Consider the following 15,733-nt stretch of genomic DNA (forward strand, 5'->3'; position numbering starts at 1 on the left):
TTTAATATTTAAATTGAGATGAATTTTATTGAAACTTTCATCTTTATCTATGTAGATTACAATATTTCACATCTCAATATTATGAAAATTTCTTGATTGTCAATAACAGTTGAAGCCAACATGTGAAAAAAGACGATAATATTTCAACCATTGAATAAATTCATTATTCATTAACAAATATTATGCATAAGTTGTAGAAATAAAACTTGAAAAAATCTAATACAACCAACAAAAACCGTCCCTAGAGCACCTCAACATATTCCCAGTTAATTCTACAAGTATTTGTGAGTCCAGCACCTACAACAATATCAACAGTCTCCAAGTTGTCAAAGGGGCGACAAATTTCACAAAAAAACCATCAGTGACATCCAGGCTAAACCTAGCGCTCTCTACCTATCAGACACAGAAATAGATTTCGGTCTACAAGCCCCTTCCCTCCACCTAACCTTAAAGGTCTCCCCTCCCCTTCCCCCAACACCCCCCTAATCCAGAAACTGGCCTGAGCTTTTATTAGACTAAAAAATCGCCGTGACTGCCAGAATTACCTAAGCGACATCTACTGTACTAATACTCCTTTCCACATTTCTCTGTCCTTACTTCTTTTTATCTTCTTCACAATTTTCTTCTTCTTATTCTTCTTTGTCTTCATCATTATCTTCTTTTTCTCTCTCATCATCTTCTTCTTCGTTTCTATAATTTAGAAATCATCATCATCATCATCATCATCATCATCATCTACCTTCATCTTCTTTCTAATTCTCTTCTTCTTATTCTTCGATTCCACTTATATTCAAACGTTTTTCTCATTCAAAGGACGTTAATAGAAATATGTTCCAACTTCATAATCATACAGAATATATTATTCTGTATCATCAACTGCATATCATCTTAGTATCATTCACGAAAATTATTATTCAACGAAAATCCAATTTAAATGCTGCAAATCTCCCCGAAGACTTCTGCAAATATTGCAGAAGACTGAAAATATTGACAACAGGATAAACAGCTAGATGGAAATTCGATGTGCGCTACTATTTATTTATTTATCATTTACAATCAACTTAAGGACAAAGAAACAGACAACAGTCCAAAACTTCTTTTCATCCGAATTTCATAAAATAAATTGCCCAAATAAGGTTTATGTGCGACTTTCCAATTGTTCTCTAATTCCCACATTGAAACAAAACACAAACACTTGAAAAAATTCAAAAAATATTTGTCAGCTCGAGAATTTCCATCTGTAGAATTATTATTCAGTTCATCGTTTTTGTAAGTCATTGATCAGCTAGCTATATTAATTCGAAAATAGGATCCAAAGCAGTATCAATAAATCCAATATAATTCTCTTCATTTTTCCACTACACTAATTATTATAGAGAGAATATTGAGCAAATAACCTAAGAACCTCATAAGATAGATTCACTTCGAAGTGACAGCATTGACTGAATGGATAACACTGATGTTACCATTATAAGGATGCTGACAAGTTAAAGCGAATCTCACATAAGGCTTCTTGTTGGGTAGAATTCTTCAAGTTTGGTAGATTTTCCAATTTTTCAAGTTAGATTAAATTCTTCATGGTAGCTAAGGTGTACAATTCATCAAGGTAGAACTCTTCAGTTGTTAAATATAATTCTTCAGGTGTTTCCCGTTATTTAATGTAAATAAACTACTCAATTGGCCTTTGTTGACTACTATTCTGAGACTCAATACTTGACCTAATTTTACACTAAAATTCTTTTATGTTTTTGTTTTCAGAAGTGCAAGCTATAGGATGGGGAGGTGTACAGCAGCCTGCCCCTTCAGAATCAGAATGCAGACCCTACATAGAAAAAGCCTTGAAAGAACAGCACACACCTACAGGTAAAACTCAATCTTTTCCTACCAACCACACAAAATATAAAAATAGGGACTAGAAGGTATATAAAATTTTGTAAAAATAAGTTCTTTACTCCATGTACAAGCCTTTTCATTAATAATAATCAAATACTTTTCTTTTCAAACTTGATACATTGATACATACAATATCTTTCTCAACCATGAATGATTGGGAAAGGAACAACCAAAGACCTTAAAGAGATATAGACCCACAATGCCTATGCCTTCCCAATGATAGCTCTTACTTGAAATTGAAGGCCGCCATTGGGGTATTTTAGCACGAGATATTATGGTATTATTTATTTGTAATACTATAGATCACAAAGGCATTGGTGGCATTGGTATGTAATAATCTTATGGGTTGCCCCCTCAATGGCGGATTTCAATTCCAAGTACGACACTAGCGCTGCATGTGAGTCTATGCATCTTTAAGGTCTTTGGGAACAACAGGCTTAAAGCCCAAAACTGTTCCTTTCCCAAATTTACATAGAAATTGTCACAAAATGGGTTTACACTTCACGATTTTCGTCCAATAATGACAGCTAGTGTGTCTTAATATTGATTCTAGGTCAAAACAAAATGTATGCGTTACTCTCGGAAAATTCAATTGCATCAAAAATTACAAATAAAATCAAAATAGTGATATAAATGAAGTAATATTAAATTTTAACTTTTAGTATTCTTTTTCAATTACCTACATCAATTCTTCCTAGTCAAGAAATAATGTCAACAATTTGAAGTGAATCTCAATTTATAATGGATAGGTGTGTAGTTATTTATTATAGGAATAAAAATATTGAATGAAAAAGACTAAGAAATTGTCAAAAAACCACTGATTCATTGATAATTAGAAAGACGAATTTAGTTTTATCATAAAATTGTGAGCATACATTAGTCAATAGTTTTTCCTTTTACATATTTCTTTTATCATCTTTCACACTTGTTTTCTTGGTTCTTATTTTGTACTGAAAGTAAATTTTATTATCATGGCGATTCTGTTGCTTAAGCCGCCATTTTGTCACACCGTTGAGTGGGAGGAGACTGTCTAGCTAGGCCAATGGCAGGCGTTCATGCCCTCGACCAATAGCAGTACTCGCCTACTAGTATAAATTCTGCTGCTCTTGTATTTAGTTTTAGTTCATCAGAGATTGACAATGGTGTAATAACTGAAACCGGTCTTTCTAATTATCAATAAATCAGTGGTTTTTTGACAATTTCTTAGTCTTTTTCATTCAATATGAATAATTACCACAATATCAACTTCTCAACTACACAAAAAAAAAGAATAAAAATATAAAACTGAGTCCCCTTTTAAACTATTTTGTCACATGTTTCGGCTACCCAAAAGCCGAATGGCATTATTTCTTCCTAATATAAATAAAAATATAAATCTGTGTACCCTTTTAAATTATTTTGTCACGACATATCATGGCATTAGTAGCCGAAACATGTCGTGACAAAATAATTTAAAAGGGTACACAGATTTATATTTTTATTTATATTAAAAGTAGCCCTAAAGAGAAAAGACAATAAAATGGCGTATGAACCAAACATAATTTATTTATTATAGTTTAGAGTGGTTTAAGAAAAGTAAACTTGGGATCCATGCTTCGAGTCCAAATAATGCTGACAGTTTGAAGTGAATTCACTTTAGAACTATCTTATGATAGATTGTATGATCATTTTAGTAATCTATGTCTCCATCTTTGGAATATTTTAGTTCAACAACTATTGATGTTGAGTTGAATGAAAACAATAGTGATAATATTGTTTTGCTTGTAGAGGCGGTTGATGCCACACTGCCTGAATCAACATCAACGGAAGACGCATCAAATGAAGCCACAACGGACACCATCATCACGCAACAGGTGAATCAACTTGATTTAATTCAACTTATCTACTATCTAACTTAATTAACTCTTTTAACGTCAATAACTGTCAAGGTTTCAACTTTTCAACATTATATACCAAACAAATGCAGTAATAGAACTTTACATTATCTTATAAAACTTCCTTCAGTCATTAATTATAAATTTATTCTTATACTATGTTGTCATAGCAGGCAATAATTCTTTCCCCACACACAGATCTAGAGTCTATATGGGGAAATATATTTCCTGTTTGATTTGTGTATATATGTTATATCATAAATATATTGTAAAATTATTTTGTTTTTTTGTGAAAATAAAAATTGAATTGAATTGAAAACTGTAAACTTCATATTATTTTGTTATCGACTAGCAAGTTATCAACTGCCAACATTATTAACTATCAACGTTATTAACCGTATTGTATTGTAAACTATCAACGTTATAAACTTAATTTAAAATTTCACCCCAATTTGAAAAATGTCACTATTAATTACTTCAATATTTTAAGATATTTCGAAGTATTTATTTGTTAATTGTCTTTGGCATTAACCTATCGATATTCTAAATCGGAGTTTGGTTTATAAAACTTACTGATTTTTCAACTGAAAATGTAGCTGAACATAACCCTCCTGTGTACAATTTATTGGACAAAATTAAGGAATAGAAGAAATTTTGGGTTAAACCCTGTTTTCATTCCAATATTGTAATGCAATAAATCAATAATTAAACAACGGAAAACAATCTGCTGGCATTTTGGCAAATAATGCTTGCTATTTAATTACTTGAAAAGACTTTTACTTGTACAATATTCAGATTCGATTATTAGAATGAAAAAAATCACTGAGAGTTTTGAGCAATTATAATATTTATTTATTGGAGATTCTCTACCTTTCAAATAGTTGTACATATTAATAAAGATATAATACCCCGAAATTATTAAAATTTCAAATCCGAAACTATCTACTTTTCAAATATTTGTTCATATTAATAAAAATACAATAGAAGATACTGTAATAATAAACCCGAAATTATAATTCAAAACTTCAAATTCGGAACTATTATTCAGGTATAGTCACATTCATACTGTAGTACCATTTCATTGGAAAGTCTTGATACAATGATGAATCCGACTTTCTAATTTGATAACTTTTGTTAATTCACATTCATATACAGCATTTTAGAAGTTTTAGTATTCTAGTAGTGTTGTCTGTTCAAGAATACTAATTTGTTTAGGAAGGATCTAGCGAAGCAGTGACACAAGCAACAGAAAGCAACGAAAATGAACAACAAAGCAAAGAAGAAGAACAGGACATTGAAGAAACAACAGAATCGGCCGAAGACGCCCTGATGCAAGGAGACCAACCGGCCGCCTCACAAGAACAAGGAGAGGAAGAGGAGAATGAAGGAGAAGCAGAAGCAGAAACAGAATCAAAGGAAGCGGAGGATAGTGGAGCTGAGGAGGACGAGACCAAAGAGGAGACTGGAGAAACGGAGGAAGAGGTGGAAGGAGAAGGAAAGGAAGAGGAGGGATCTAAGGAGGAAGAGGGGGAGAAGACCACTGACCAATCAGGAGAGACTGATGAGGGAGTAGGTAAGTTACATAAAATAAAATAAGCAAATCATCATATTTCATCAAGTTATTATTGAGCTATCTAAGTTTGGTTCTCTATTACTTTGGACAATATTCAAAATATGAATATAAAATAATATTATTATACAATAATATAATGAATATAAAAAATTGATTTTCTAGAGTTCAAGGGGTGACTTCCTCTTCATCAAGATTCTCGGTTGATCAAGAATCAGCCCGGGTAGGCAACTTCAGTACGTCCAGTTTTCAGTTCGTAAAGTTACTGTTGGTTTCAGAAAGTTCAGTATTTCGAGATTGAGTGGTAGAGAGGACTAAAAAGTCCTAACCCCGCCTAATAGAGAATATTTTCATCTTATCTCATACAGCATCGTATATATTCAATTATAAAATTATCAAATAATACTAGCACATTGCTATCTAAAAGCAAAATCCTATAGTAAGGTCCATGTTATAATGACAGTATTTGATCAACTTTGGTTTTGCTATCCTTGTCTATCATTTGACAAAGCCGTTGGTACTATCCTTTTCCAGGTCCACAACGATGCCAATTATGTTTTTGACAGTGTAAGAATATAATTAATTAATACAGAGAATCGGCATCGCTATTCTTCTATCTTTATCCACTGCCATTATAACGTGGACCTCACTATAGCAGCTAACCTTCTCTAACCCAACCTAAAGTAACTCCTTTCCAACTTATTGCTACAGATCCCTAACTAGTATGCAACGGTGTAGCTTACTGTGTATCAGCCAGCAACAAAAATTTGATGCCCTGAGACTTGACGATTTAACGGCTCAACTTCCTATTTGTATCAGTATCTCAAGAAATTGTCAAAATGAACTGAGAACTCCACGGCGGAAGAACTGGGATCTTGATGAACTGAGACCCTCCCAGTTCAAGTTTAAAATGTAGCTGATGAGCTAGTTAAAACTCGAAATTTAATACATTAAAATAAATGTGGCCATGTGGTCTTTGGATTTAATCAGGACCTCCTATATACCTGAGGTCCTATATAGGTCCTGATTCAATCCATCAGCTTTCAAGATTAGCGTTAACCTTAGACTGCTATTTAATGAAAAAAATGTATGAAAATGTAGGCTACCGTTTTACATTAGTATATGTCCGTTTTAGTATTTTGTGAGTAATAATTTAGAAGGTGATTTGTTGATGTTGGGCGTATTTCATAATAAAAATAGAAAATAAATACAGATGGAAATTAATGAGATATTGCAATTATACAAAGGCTAATGAATTAATTATTATTATTAAACAAAAATCCAAATTAAATGCTGTAATTCACCCCGAAGACTTCTGCTAATGAAAATATCGAATTTCCATCTAGCTGTTTACCACGTTGTCAATATTATAGTAGCAGAAGTCTTCGGGGTGAATTACAGCATTTAATTTGGATTTTCGTTTAATAATAATAGAAAATAAATAAGTCCAGATGAATAGGTTCTTTAATTTCGAAACTTTCTGTAATAATAGAAACTTGAATTTCTGTAATAATATTTATATTAACACTATATATTATCACAAATTGGATCCTAACAATGTGAGTCTAACTTTAAGAATAAAATTGTAACAAAATTTAGTAAAATTTTTCGTTTATTTTATTTCTAGTGGCCGACGCTGAACCCTCGGAAGAAGACAAAACAGCGGAAGAGACGGAGTCAACAGAACAGACAGAAACAGAAGAAGAGAAAGAAGGAGAATCAGCTGAACAAGGAGGAGGAGAAGAAGAAGGATCAGGTGAAGCAGGAAGTGGTGATGATGCTGCTTCAGAAGAGGCACCTCAAGAAGAAGCCGATAAAGAAGAAACCAAAGAGGAATCAGTAGAAGAAACAGGAGAATCGAAAGAAACCGTCGAAGAAGAATCGACAGAAAAGGAAGAAGGTGAAGAGGTAGCGTCAGGAGAGGAACAAGCGACCGAAGAAGAATCAAAGGAAGAAGAGGGAAAAGTTGACGAAACTGAGGATAAAGTAGAAGAAAGCCAGGAGGAAGGTAAAACTGAAGAGAGCGTAGAAGAAAGCGGGAAAGAAGAGGGAGAAAGCACTGAGGAGAAGGTAGAAGAAAGTGTAGAGGAGAAGGAAGAAGAGAAAACAGAAAGTGTTGAAGAAGTGGAAAGTACGGAAGGAGAAGCAGAAAGTGTGGAGGATGTAAAAACAGAGGAGGAATCGAAAGAAGCAGTGGAAGAAGAAAAGGTTGTCGCTAGCGAGAAAGAAGAAGTTACTTCAGAACCAGAAAGTAAAGAGGAAGCAACGATAATTGAAGAAAGCACTGAAGCTGTAACTGAAGGTAAGTGACTTAAAAAATTATTATATATGTACTTATTCTGAAAGATTTTCCAAAATTGCTAACACATTAAGTTTTGGGAAACATAAGTTTGATAACAACAATTTATTCGTTATTAGATTTGTCTTGAATTAGAGGAAAAGAACATAAAATAATAATTATTCAAAAGCTGTTATTCATTTTTGACCCACCTTATATAGGAGGTAGGGTTGGTTCATACAAAATATGAATGGCTACGGAAAGTAGAAAATTGAAGGAGAATTAGGAGTTAAGATGATGCAATTCAAAAGATCATGTAGGCCTTCAAAGATAAGATAGACCCTATATCCGTGGGATTTGATCAAGGTTTAAATTTAACAGGCATTTGTACAACCGGGCTTTGGAATGTTTAAAAGTATTAGATAAATCTTTTATTCCTAACCTGACAGATTAAATCTTGATTGAAAACAAGCTTTTCTGATAATGTAAAAATCGAATCGAATCATATTGATTTACACTTAATTGATAATATTGTTCTAGAATCTTCTTAATGATATTATCGTTGAATTAATTTATTGGTAGAATATTATTTTGAACATTCTATCGACTATATTTTCAATTTCAGAAGCTGAAAAGACTGAAGAAACAGAAAAGGTAGTAGAAGATGAAGAAGAAGAACTTGAAGAAGAGACACCAGAAGAAGATTTGACTTTGGTAAGTGAAAATTATTGTATTTAGTTAATTTTCAGTTGAAGCAAGATTCAACAGTATTGTTGGCTTGGCATTTGAAAAGTATATATCTTAACAGTTGATAAGTCACTAATTTCAACAAGAGAATAACTTTTTGAGTATGGAGTTGAAGATCCGAAAATCTTTAAAATGAAAATTTAGATATTGAAGGCATTTGAAAAGTATATATTATATTTAAGAGTTGATAAGTCACTCATTTCAAGAAGAGAATAACTTTTTCAGTATGGAATTAAAGACCTGAAAATCTTTTAAATGAAAATTTAGATATTGAAGGGGAAAAATTATTAAGTTATTCAACTGGAAATATGTAGTAGTTTGATGTGAAAACTCTATTTTTCAAGAGAAGAGTTTTTCAACTGAGAAATAAAATGAATAAATGGTTATTTCAAAAAAAAACTAAAACTACTACATCAAATTACAGAAAATATTAGATTAGATCGTTTACGATTACATACAATAGTTAGTTAGAATAAAAATTTCTTATAAATAATGTGTCCTCTACATGTTTACTGTTTTCTGTGTGGAAATTGACCTACTCCACTATGGCGTACCATGTTCTAGAGTAGGTAGGAGAATCTAGTAATTTTACAACTTTACAAGTTTTATAATTTGTTTTTGGAAAATAAGTTGTATGATGATGAGTTGTAAGTTAATGATGTTCAAAGTGATTTTGCTTGAAAATAGTAAAACGCATTTATGAAAATCAAATATTAAATCATAAATATAATTTGAGACGTGACCAGTTCTTATGTTTTTTTCTCAGGACGTAGTTATACCAGAAAAACTTCGACCCAGAGAACACATTTCTGAAATTCTAAGGTTAGGACCAGAGGCGGCCGAAACTGAAAACCTGCTGTCAAAAACTATCGAAGTGACACTCAGGGAACTGAAGAGACTGTACGACAATGCAATCAAGCCACTCGAAATTCTATACAAATACCGTGATCTCAGCAATAGGCATTTTGGAGGTGAGTGTACTTCAACATTCAACATAAAATAAATAACATGCTCTAATTATTGTAATGTAATAATAACATTTTCAACATTCAACATAAAATAAAATAAATAAATTACATTTTATTGACAAGGAACAATCGAGTCATACGAAACGTCAATAAAGAAGGTGGTCATAAAAACAAACAATAACACAAAAAACATGCAGTACATGAATAGGATCCAATATGTGAAATATTTCTTCTATGTTTGGTTTTGAAGCACCTAAATTTAAAAATCTACTTTGTAAAAATAATCAAGGATTGAAAATGTTGTGAAGTGAACAACAAGACTTAACCTAATTCGGACTATGTGTAACCTTATCTAAATCTGGGAGAGGAATAGCAAAAGGTTACCTTATTTTTCCTCTCCCTATCATTTTGATGATGTAGGTTACTTAAGCAATAATATGGCCTTAGAATTGGCCAGTCATATAATTATTTCTTTCATAATACCATAGACAAAAGATACAATTTAATCGTGATTACTACACTTGTAGTAGTAATTTGCCTCTAAATACTTGCAAATAACATTTGAAAATACAGTTTCAAGGTATGTTTAAAGAAACAAAATATTACAAACTCACTGAAAACCAACGATAAAGTAAGTAAATTCGTATAACTTTATTTGTTGGTAAGGATTCCCTTTTGGGAAAGGTCACTCCTCGCCTGAATGTATGATTTAAGTCGTTAATGGGCCTTACGACTGTTATACTTCAGCTGGGACCGACAGTTAGCGTTCCCATCCGATAACACGGGAGTGACCGGGCTTAAAACTTTGTTCATATTCAGGTTTGGACCCATGACCTCTAGACTGCTATATCCACTACACCTCCGATCACATTATTTGGAGTATCAAAATATTGCAAACTCACTGAAAATTAACTAGAAAAACAATAATGTTCAAGAATATAGTTTCAAGATATTATTGCATTTGTTTTGAAGACCATATTTTAACTTTTGCAACCAAAGTTAACTTATATAAACTTAATACGATAGACGTAAATCTATTACCATATTTAAGGTTGAAACTGCATATATTTTCGTTTAATTTAACGTTTCATAGTTATTGGAAGTATCCATTCAATATCGTTCAAAAATACTTTACTTGAATTAATGGATGATAAATTTGTATCAAAACAATTGAGGAAGGTGTAATTCCACATGCTTTCCCAAAACAAACGTTTTATCAATTTAGTATAAAAATATTAAAAACTCACTGACAACGAACGATAAAGTAACGTTTGAAAATAAAGTTTCGAGGCAATCAAAATATCACAAACCCACTGAAAACTAACGATGAAGTAATGTTTGAGAATATATCTTATTAAACAATCTAGAACAGAGAAAACTTTTTCGAAATTCAAACTCGATTCACAAATCCTGTAGAACGTCCTCATTCTACTTCATTCATTCATATATCTAGTTTTCTTTCAAAAATCGTAATCATGAAAAACGTTCAGCTCTAATTTGATTCTTTTCTCACATCCTTCCAAACAATGTCACTAATTTTACCAATTTCTAAAAAGATTCTTACTAAAGATTCAAGCCACAATAGTACAAATTCTTGTTTGTGTTCTTACTAACACTTCTGAATAATTTTCAACGTTCCATATTCCCCCATATTCTAGACAACTAGAGATTTAAATGACAAGTTTATAATCAGAAAAAGTGAGACAAAACGCCAGATTCTGATAGAAAAAAGTAGAAAGCACGAGACAAAAAATGAGAAGCAAGACAGACCTTGGATCTGACGACGGCACGGGTCTAATTGGCAATCGGTCAAGTTTTAAAATGGACAGATATAGTGAGATTCACTTTTAACAGTCAGTACTCCCCATAAACTAACATCAATACTTCCCATTCTAACAATGCTGACAGTTTAAGATGGCCAGATAGCATTACTGCCACTAAATTCAGCTTCTGTCTGCCACCGAGCAAATTACACGATTCACTCAAAACTGTCAGAATTGGGTGGATGGGAAGTAGTGTGATGGGAGTCATAAGGAATGCTGACAATGGAAAGTGAAATCCTGCTACAAAATTCTTTGAACGACCCAAATGCTTCAATAAATATTTTTGATTTTTGGCTTTCAAAGGAAAAAACAATCAATGCATGATTATTTTAATGTTTGGATAATTTCTACAATAAAGAGGAGCAATGTTTGAACTAATGAATGAAATAAAGAGCAGACTACAAAATAGGACGACATTTTTTGTTCCCATAAAAATTGATATATGGAAAACATATTCATAAATGTAGGTATTCAGCAATGTTTTTTTCTGTAAAACATTCAATTAAATATTTTTGTAATTTGTTTTTATTAAATTTCATTGTGTATCTTCCCTATGACAATATTAGAGAACGTACTCGTAAATTTATTCTGCAATGTTTTTTTCTGTAAAACATTCAATTGGATATTTTTTGTATTTTATTAATTTCATTGAGTACAAAATTCGATTTTTTCATTTATTTTGCAGACCCAGAAATATTCTCGAAGCCACTGATCTTGTTCATGGGACCATGGAGCGGAGGAAAATCATCAATCATCAACTATTTACTGGACAACGAATACAAGAAATCTTCACTCAGGACAGGTATGTAGTTTAAAATACTTACTGCGGTGGCCACTCGTACCCCAGTCGGTACTTGGCCTCATCAACTAAGCCTCTCCACAAGTTTCTGTCACCCGCATCCTCCTCTTTTAGGCCCATCCTCTTCATATCTTTCCGGACCTGGTCCCACCATCTAGTTTTTGGCCTTCCAGCTGGTCTCCTTCCTATAGGATTATTCCTCAGTACACTGCTTGTCAGAGCGCTTGCTTCTTTCCTCAGAATGTGTCCCGTCCACCGTAACCTTCTGCTTTTAATCTCACCCACTATGTCTGCTTCATTGAATAATTGGCGTATTTCATAGTTGTGCTTGATTCTCCAAACTCCGTTCTCTAGTGTTGGGCCAAAAATTTTTCGAAGAATCTTGTTTTCAAAAACAATGGTCTTTTTTCTTCTTTTTTATTCAGTATCCATGTTTCTGAAGCTTATAGTAGTACTGGTCTTCTGATTGTTTTGTATAGTCTTAGTTTTTATGTATCTGTTTATAAGTTTAAAATATTTATTTACTATAATACAGTTGTCTTAAATATTCATGAAATAGAATTACTAGTAACCTTTTTATTTTATTTTTGACACGACAAGTTTCTAGCATTTATCCCATTATCATCTTATCATAATCTATTTTAGTTGTTATTAGATTTATTAATGGTGCCAAAATAACTAAGAAAGTAAAACATGATTTATTATCAACAACTGGATTAAGAAAAAATATTTTATCTACCTTTATGAAGGTATCACTTGGAGTATTCTTCTGTTTTATGGTTTGCATGCTGATATTATATAATCCCTTCAGATTTTCTTCTTAAACCAAACTATTTTATTTTTTTTTCATCTCTTGGTCCTATTCCTTTTTCCATCCAATCACACCTTCCTTCATACCATCCTATCATACCTACATTGCCTTCACGTTTCCTGATTTCTATTAGACTCTCTCAAGGGAAGGATTTCCTAGTACATGGTTAACCATAGTTAGAAATCCTAGAAATTCTTCTCTGTTTAACACAAACTCAAGGATTGAAGGATTTCATAGTACATGGTCAACCATAGTTAAAAATCCTAACAATTCTCCCCATTTTAGCAAACCTAACCTTGTAGCTTTTTACTTTGTATTGGTGTTTGATATTTGTACTTTGTTTTTATTTTTATTTATGTATTTTGACCTTATTTTCTGTTTCTTTAATAATAATAATAATAATTGACCGAGCGAAGTGAGGTCTAAGATTCAAGTCGACGGTTTGGCATTCCTCTTAATGTTTAAATGTTTGAATGTTTATATGTTGCGCATTTACGGCGAAACGCGGTAATAGATTTCCATGAAATTTGACAGGTATGTTCCTTTAATTGCGCGTCGACGTATATACAAGGTTTTTGGTATTTTGCATTTCAAGGATAATATAAAAGGAAAAGGAGCCTCCTTCATACGCCAATATTAGAGTAAAAATCAGACTATAGAATATTAATCATCATGAATCAGCTGACAAGAGATTACTCAGATGTGTGGAGGAGCCAGTCTATTGCTGTATTTCCATAAGGTCTATAGTTTCAATCAGGTACTTGTGGATGAGAATACTGCGTGAGGTCTACTGTTCACAGAACTACTAGTAATAATATCGAGTGACCTGGCTGGCTTAGATCTGGTGTCAGAGTTTTCAGGTCGCAACTGATCTGTTTCTGTTTATTTATAAATTTGAAAGTGTCAAAAGTATTTCAATTTAGAACACCAGATAATCCATTTATTTTTTGAATGTGAAAGGTGCCGAGCCATCGCCCGCCTACTTCAACATCCTGATGTGGGGCAACGAGACAGAGGTGTTAGATGGCACTCAGCTGGCGGCCGACTGGACATTCTCCGGACTGCAGAAGTTCGGTCAGGGACTCCTCGATCGCCTCAGAGGTCTTCGCCTCGATAGTCCATTACTCGAAAAGGTAACAAACACCTCAATACATGTAAATAAACATGTATGCGGAAAAAATGTTTTCATTTTGAATATTACTCCTCTCAGAAATTTTGGGTGTCATAATAAATAAGGATTTCATATCAAAATAAAGGGAAGAATGACTTCTTTCTATTGGCTGGATTATTTTAATTAGAAATTTAAGAATGTTGTAATGGTAAATGTTGTAAATGGTTTTATTTTATTCGTCAAGAAAGAATATTTTTGAATGATTTGAATGATAAATGTTCATAATTTGGATAAAATATTTTGTTAATTGATCATATTTCTACATTGTTCGAAAACGATCTGGCAACGTTGCGGAGCTATAGTCCGTACAAATTTACTTCTGACTTGGAGGAATATGTAGCGCAGAGAAATGGAGGGAGATCAGCCAATCACAGTGATTAATAGAGTCATAGGTAGAAGAGCAGTTGCCAATTTGTCAGTCGTCCGACTGCTTTCAGACAGGAAACTTCGCATGTGTAGTATGAGCACATGAACAGTCACAAGAAGTTGGAGAACGCTGGCCGCTTCAAAACGGCAACATCGCGCCTCTGTATCCCTCCCGCTGTATGCTTTCTCTGCTGCGCATGTCCATCCCAAGTAAGAAGTAATCCTGCACGGAGTATAGTAAAGTATAGCGCTATCTGCTTGTCGAATGATAGACAAGGACAGCAACACCAATGTTAATCAAATACTGACATTTTAACGTGGACCTCACTACATTAAAACAGTTGGACTATGTTGGTAACAGATGGAGAAATGCAACTTGAATTTGTTTTGAATCCTAATTGGTATGAGTTGTTGACAGGTGAACATAGTGGAGATCCCAGGCATCCTGGAGATCCGTAAGCAGGTGGAGCGAATGTTCCCGTTCAACGACGCGTGCCAGTGGTTCATTGACAGGGCGGACATCATCTTCCTCGTCTACGACCCGTCCAAGCTCGACGTCGGTCCCGAGACTGAGGCCATCCTCGACCAGCTCAAGGGCAGGGAGTACCAGGTATTCTTTTCACTACTAAAACTATTTAAAAAATCTATTCATCAAGATGGAGTATTGAACATCTTCAAAGTCGAAGAAGGTGAACTTAGAAATTCATAGGATGTTGACTTCGTCGAAGAAAAATTACTAAATATATGGGATTTAGGCAAAGGAGATGAGGTCATGAAACTATCTGTTGAATGATAGAAAGAAAAATAAAAATCTCAGAACCCTTTATTAATTATTTAGTCACAACATGTTTCGGACATTGATGACATTTTCAAGTGATGATGCATGAATGATGTATCTCAATTTTCAATTGAGTTCATAGAGGTTTCAGAGTTGGAACCACACAATTCTATTAGGATTTCGTAGAAAATATGCACATCTAGTGGAATTGTAAGTATTGTTACAATTTAAGACTACAAAATCTGATTGAGACATACAATGATTATTTCATGCAATTGACCAAGTAAGTTGGAAACCAATAAGCGAAATTTTAAAAACAGAGTGCATAATTTCCTAACCGTTCTACCAGACGAAGCCTATTAAGAAGATAAAGCTTTTTATAAATGAAGCTTTTAATTATTTTTAATTCATTACGGAAGATGTATTTCTCTTGTAGAGATCGAACTCTCCCAGGCTGAATTTGATTGTTATTAAAAAGAGGAGTACTTCCTTGTATACAAATGATTCTTGTTTTTCCTATAATTTTTCTTGCAAACATTTTATAACTTTTCCATCTAATTTTCTACTGTAGTACTTGAAAGTCCTCATTGCTTATTATATTTTTGTTATTAATTCAATTTAGTATGTATGTATTTGAAAAAATACTCGTAACGTG

The 15,733-nt window shown here is 33.1% G+C and overlaps 2 protein-coding genes across 3 annotated transcripts in view; one reads left to right on the plus strand and one right to left on the minus strand.

Moving 5' to 3' along the window:
• Positions 1-15,733, minus strand: part of LOC111057083 — a 66,960-nt gene that overhangs the window by 25,087 nt on the left and 26,140 nt on the right. The gene's annotated exons all lie outside the window — the stretch shown is intronic.
• The window catches only part of LOC111057082 (sarcalumenin), a 35,106-nt gene that overhangs the window by 15,290 nt on the left and 4,083 nt on the right, over positions 1-15,733 (plus strand). Inside the window, exons 2-10 of one of the 2 annotated variants that reach the window (XM_022344510.2) lie at positions 1,759-1,863; positions 3,661-3,746; positions 4,983-5,340; positions 6,965-7,639; positions 8,241-8,329; positions 9,129-9,333; positions 11,839-11,955; positions 13,724-13,896; positions 14,719-14,910. In XM_022344510.2, the coding sequence (XP_022200202.2) occupies positions 1,759-1,863; positions 3,661-3,746; positions 4,983-5,340; positions 6,965-7,639; positions 8,241-8,329; positions 9,129-9,333; positions 11,839-11,955; positions 13,724-13,896; positions 14,719-14,910 (2,000 nt within the window). Of the gene's footprint in view, positions 1-1,757; positions 1,864-3,660; positions 3,747-4,982; positions 5,341-6,964; positions 7,640-8,240; positions 8,330-9,128; positions 9,334-11,838; positions 11,956-13,723; positions 13,897-14,718; positions 14,911-15,733 lie in introns of those variants that run through there. The other variant, XM_039438867.1, reaches the window with a different exon arrangement.

This window comes from Nilaparvata lugens, chromosome 12 (assembly GCF_014356525.2).
Source record: "Nilaparvata lugens isolate BPH chromosome 12, ASM1435652v1, whole genome shotgun sequence".
Lineage (NCBI taxonomy): Eukaryota > Metazoa > Arthropoda > Insecta > Hemiptera > Delphacidae > Nilaparvata > Nilaparvata lugens.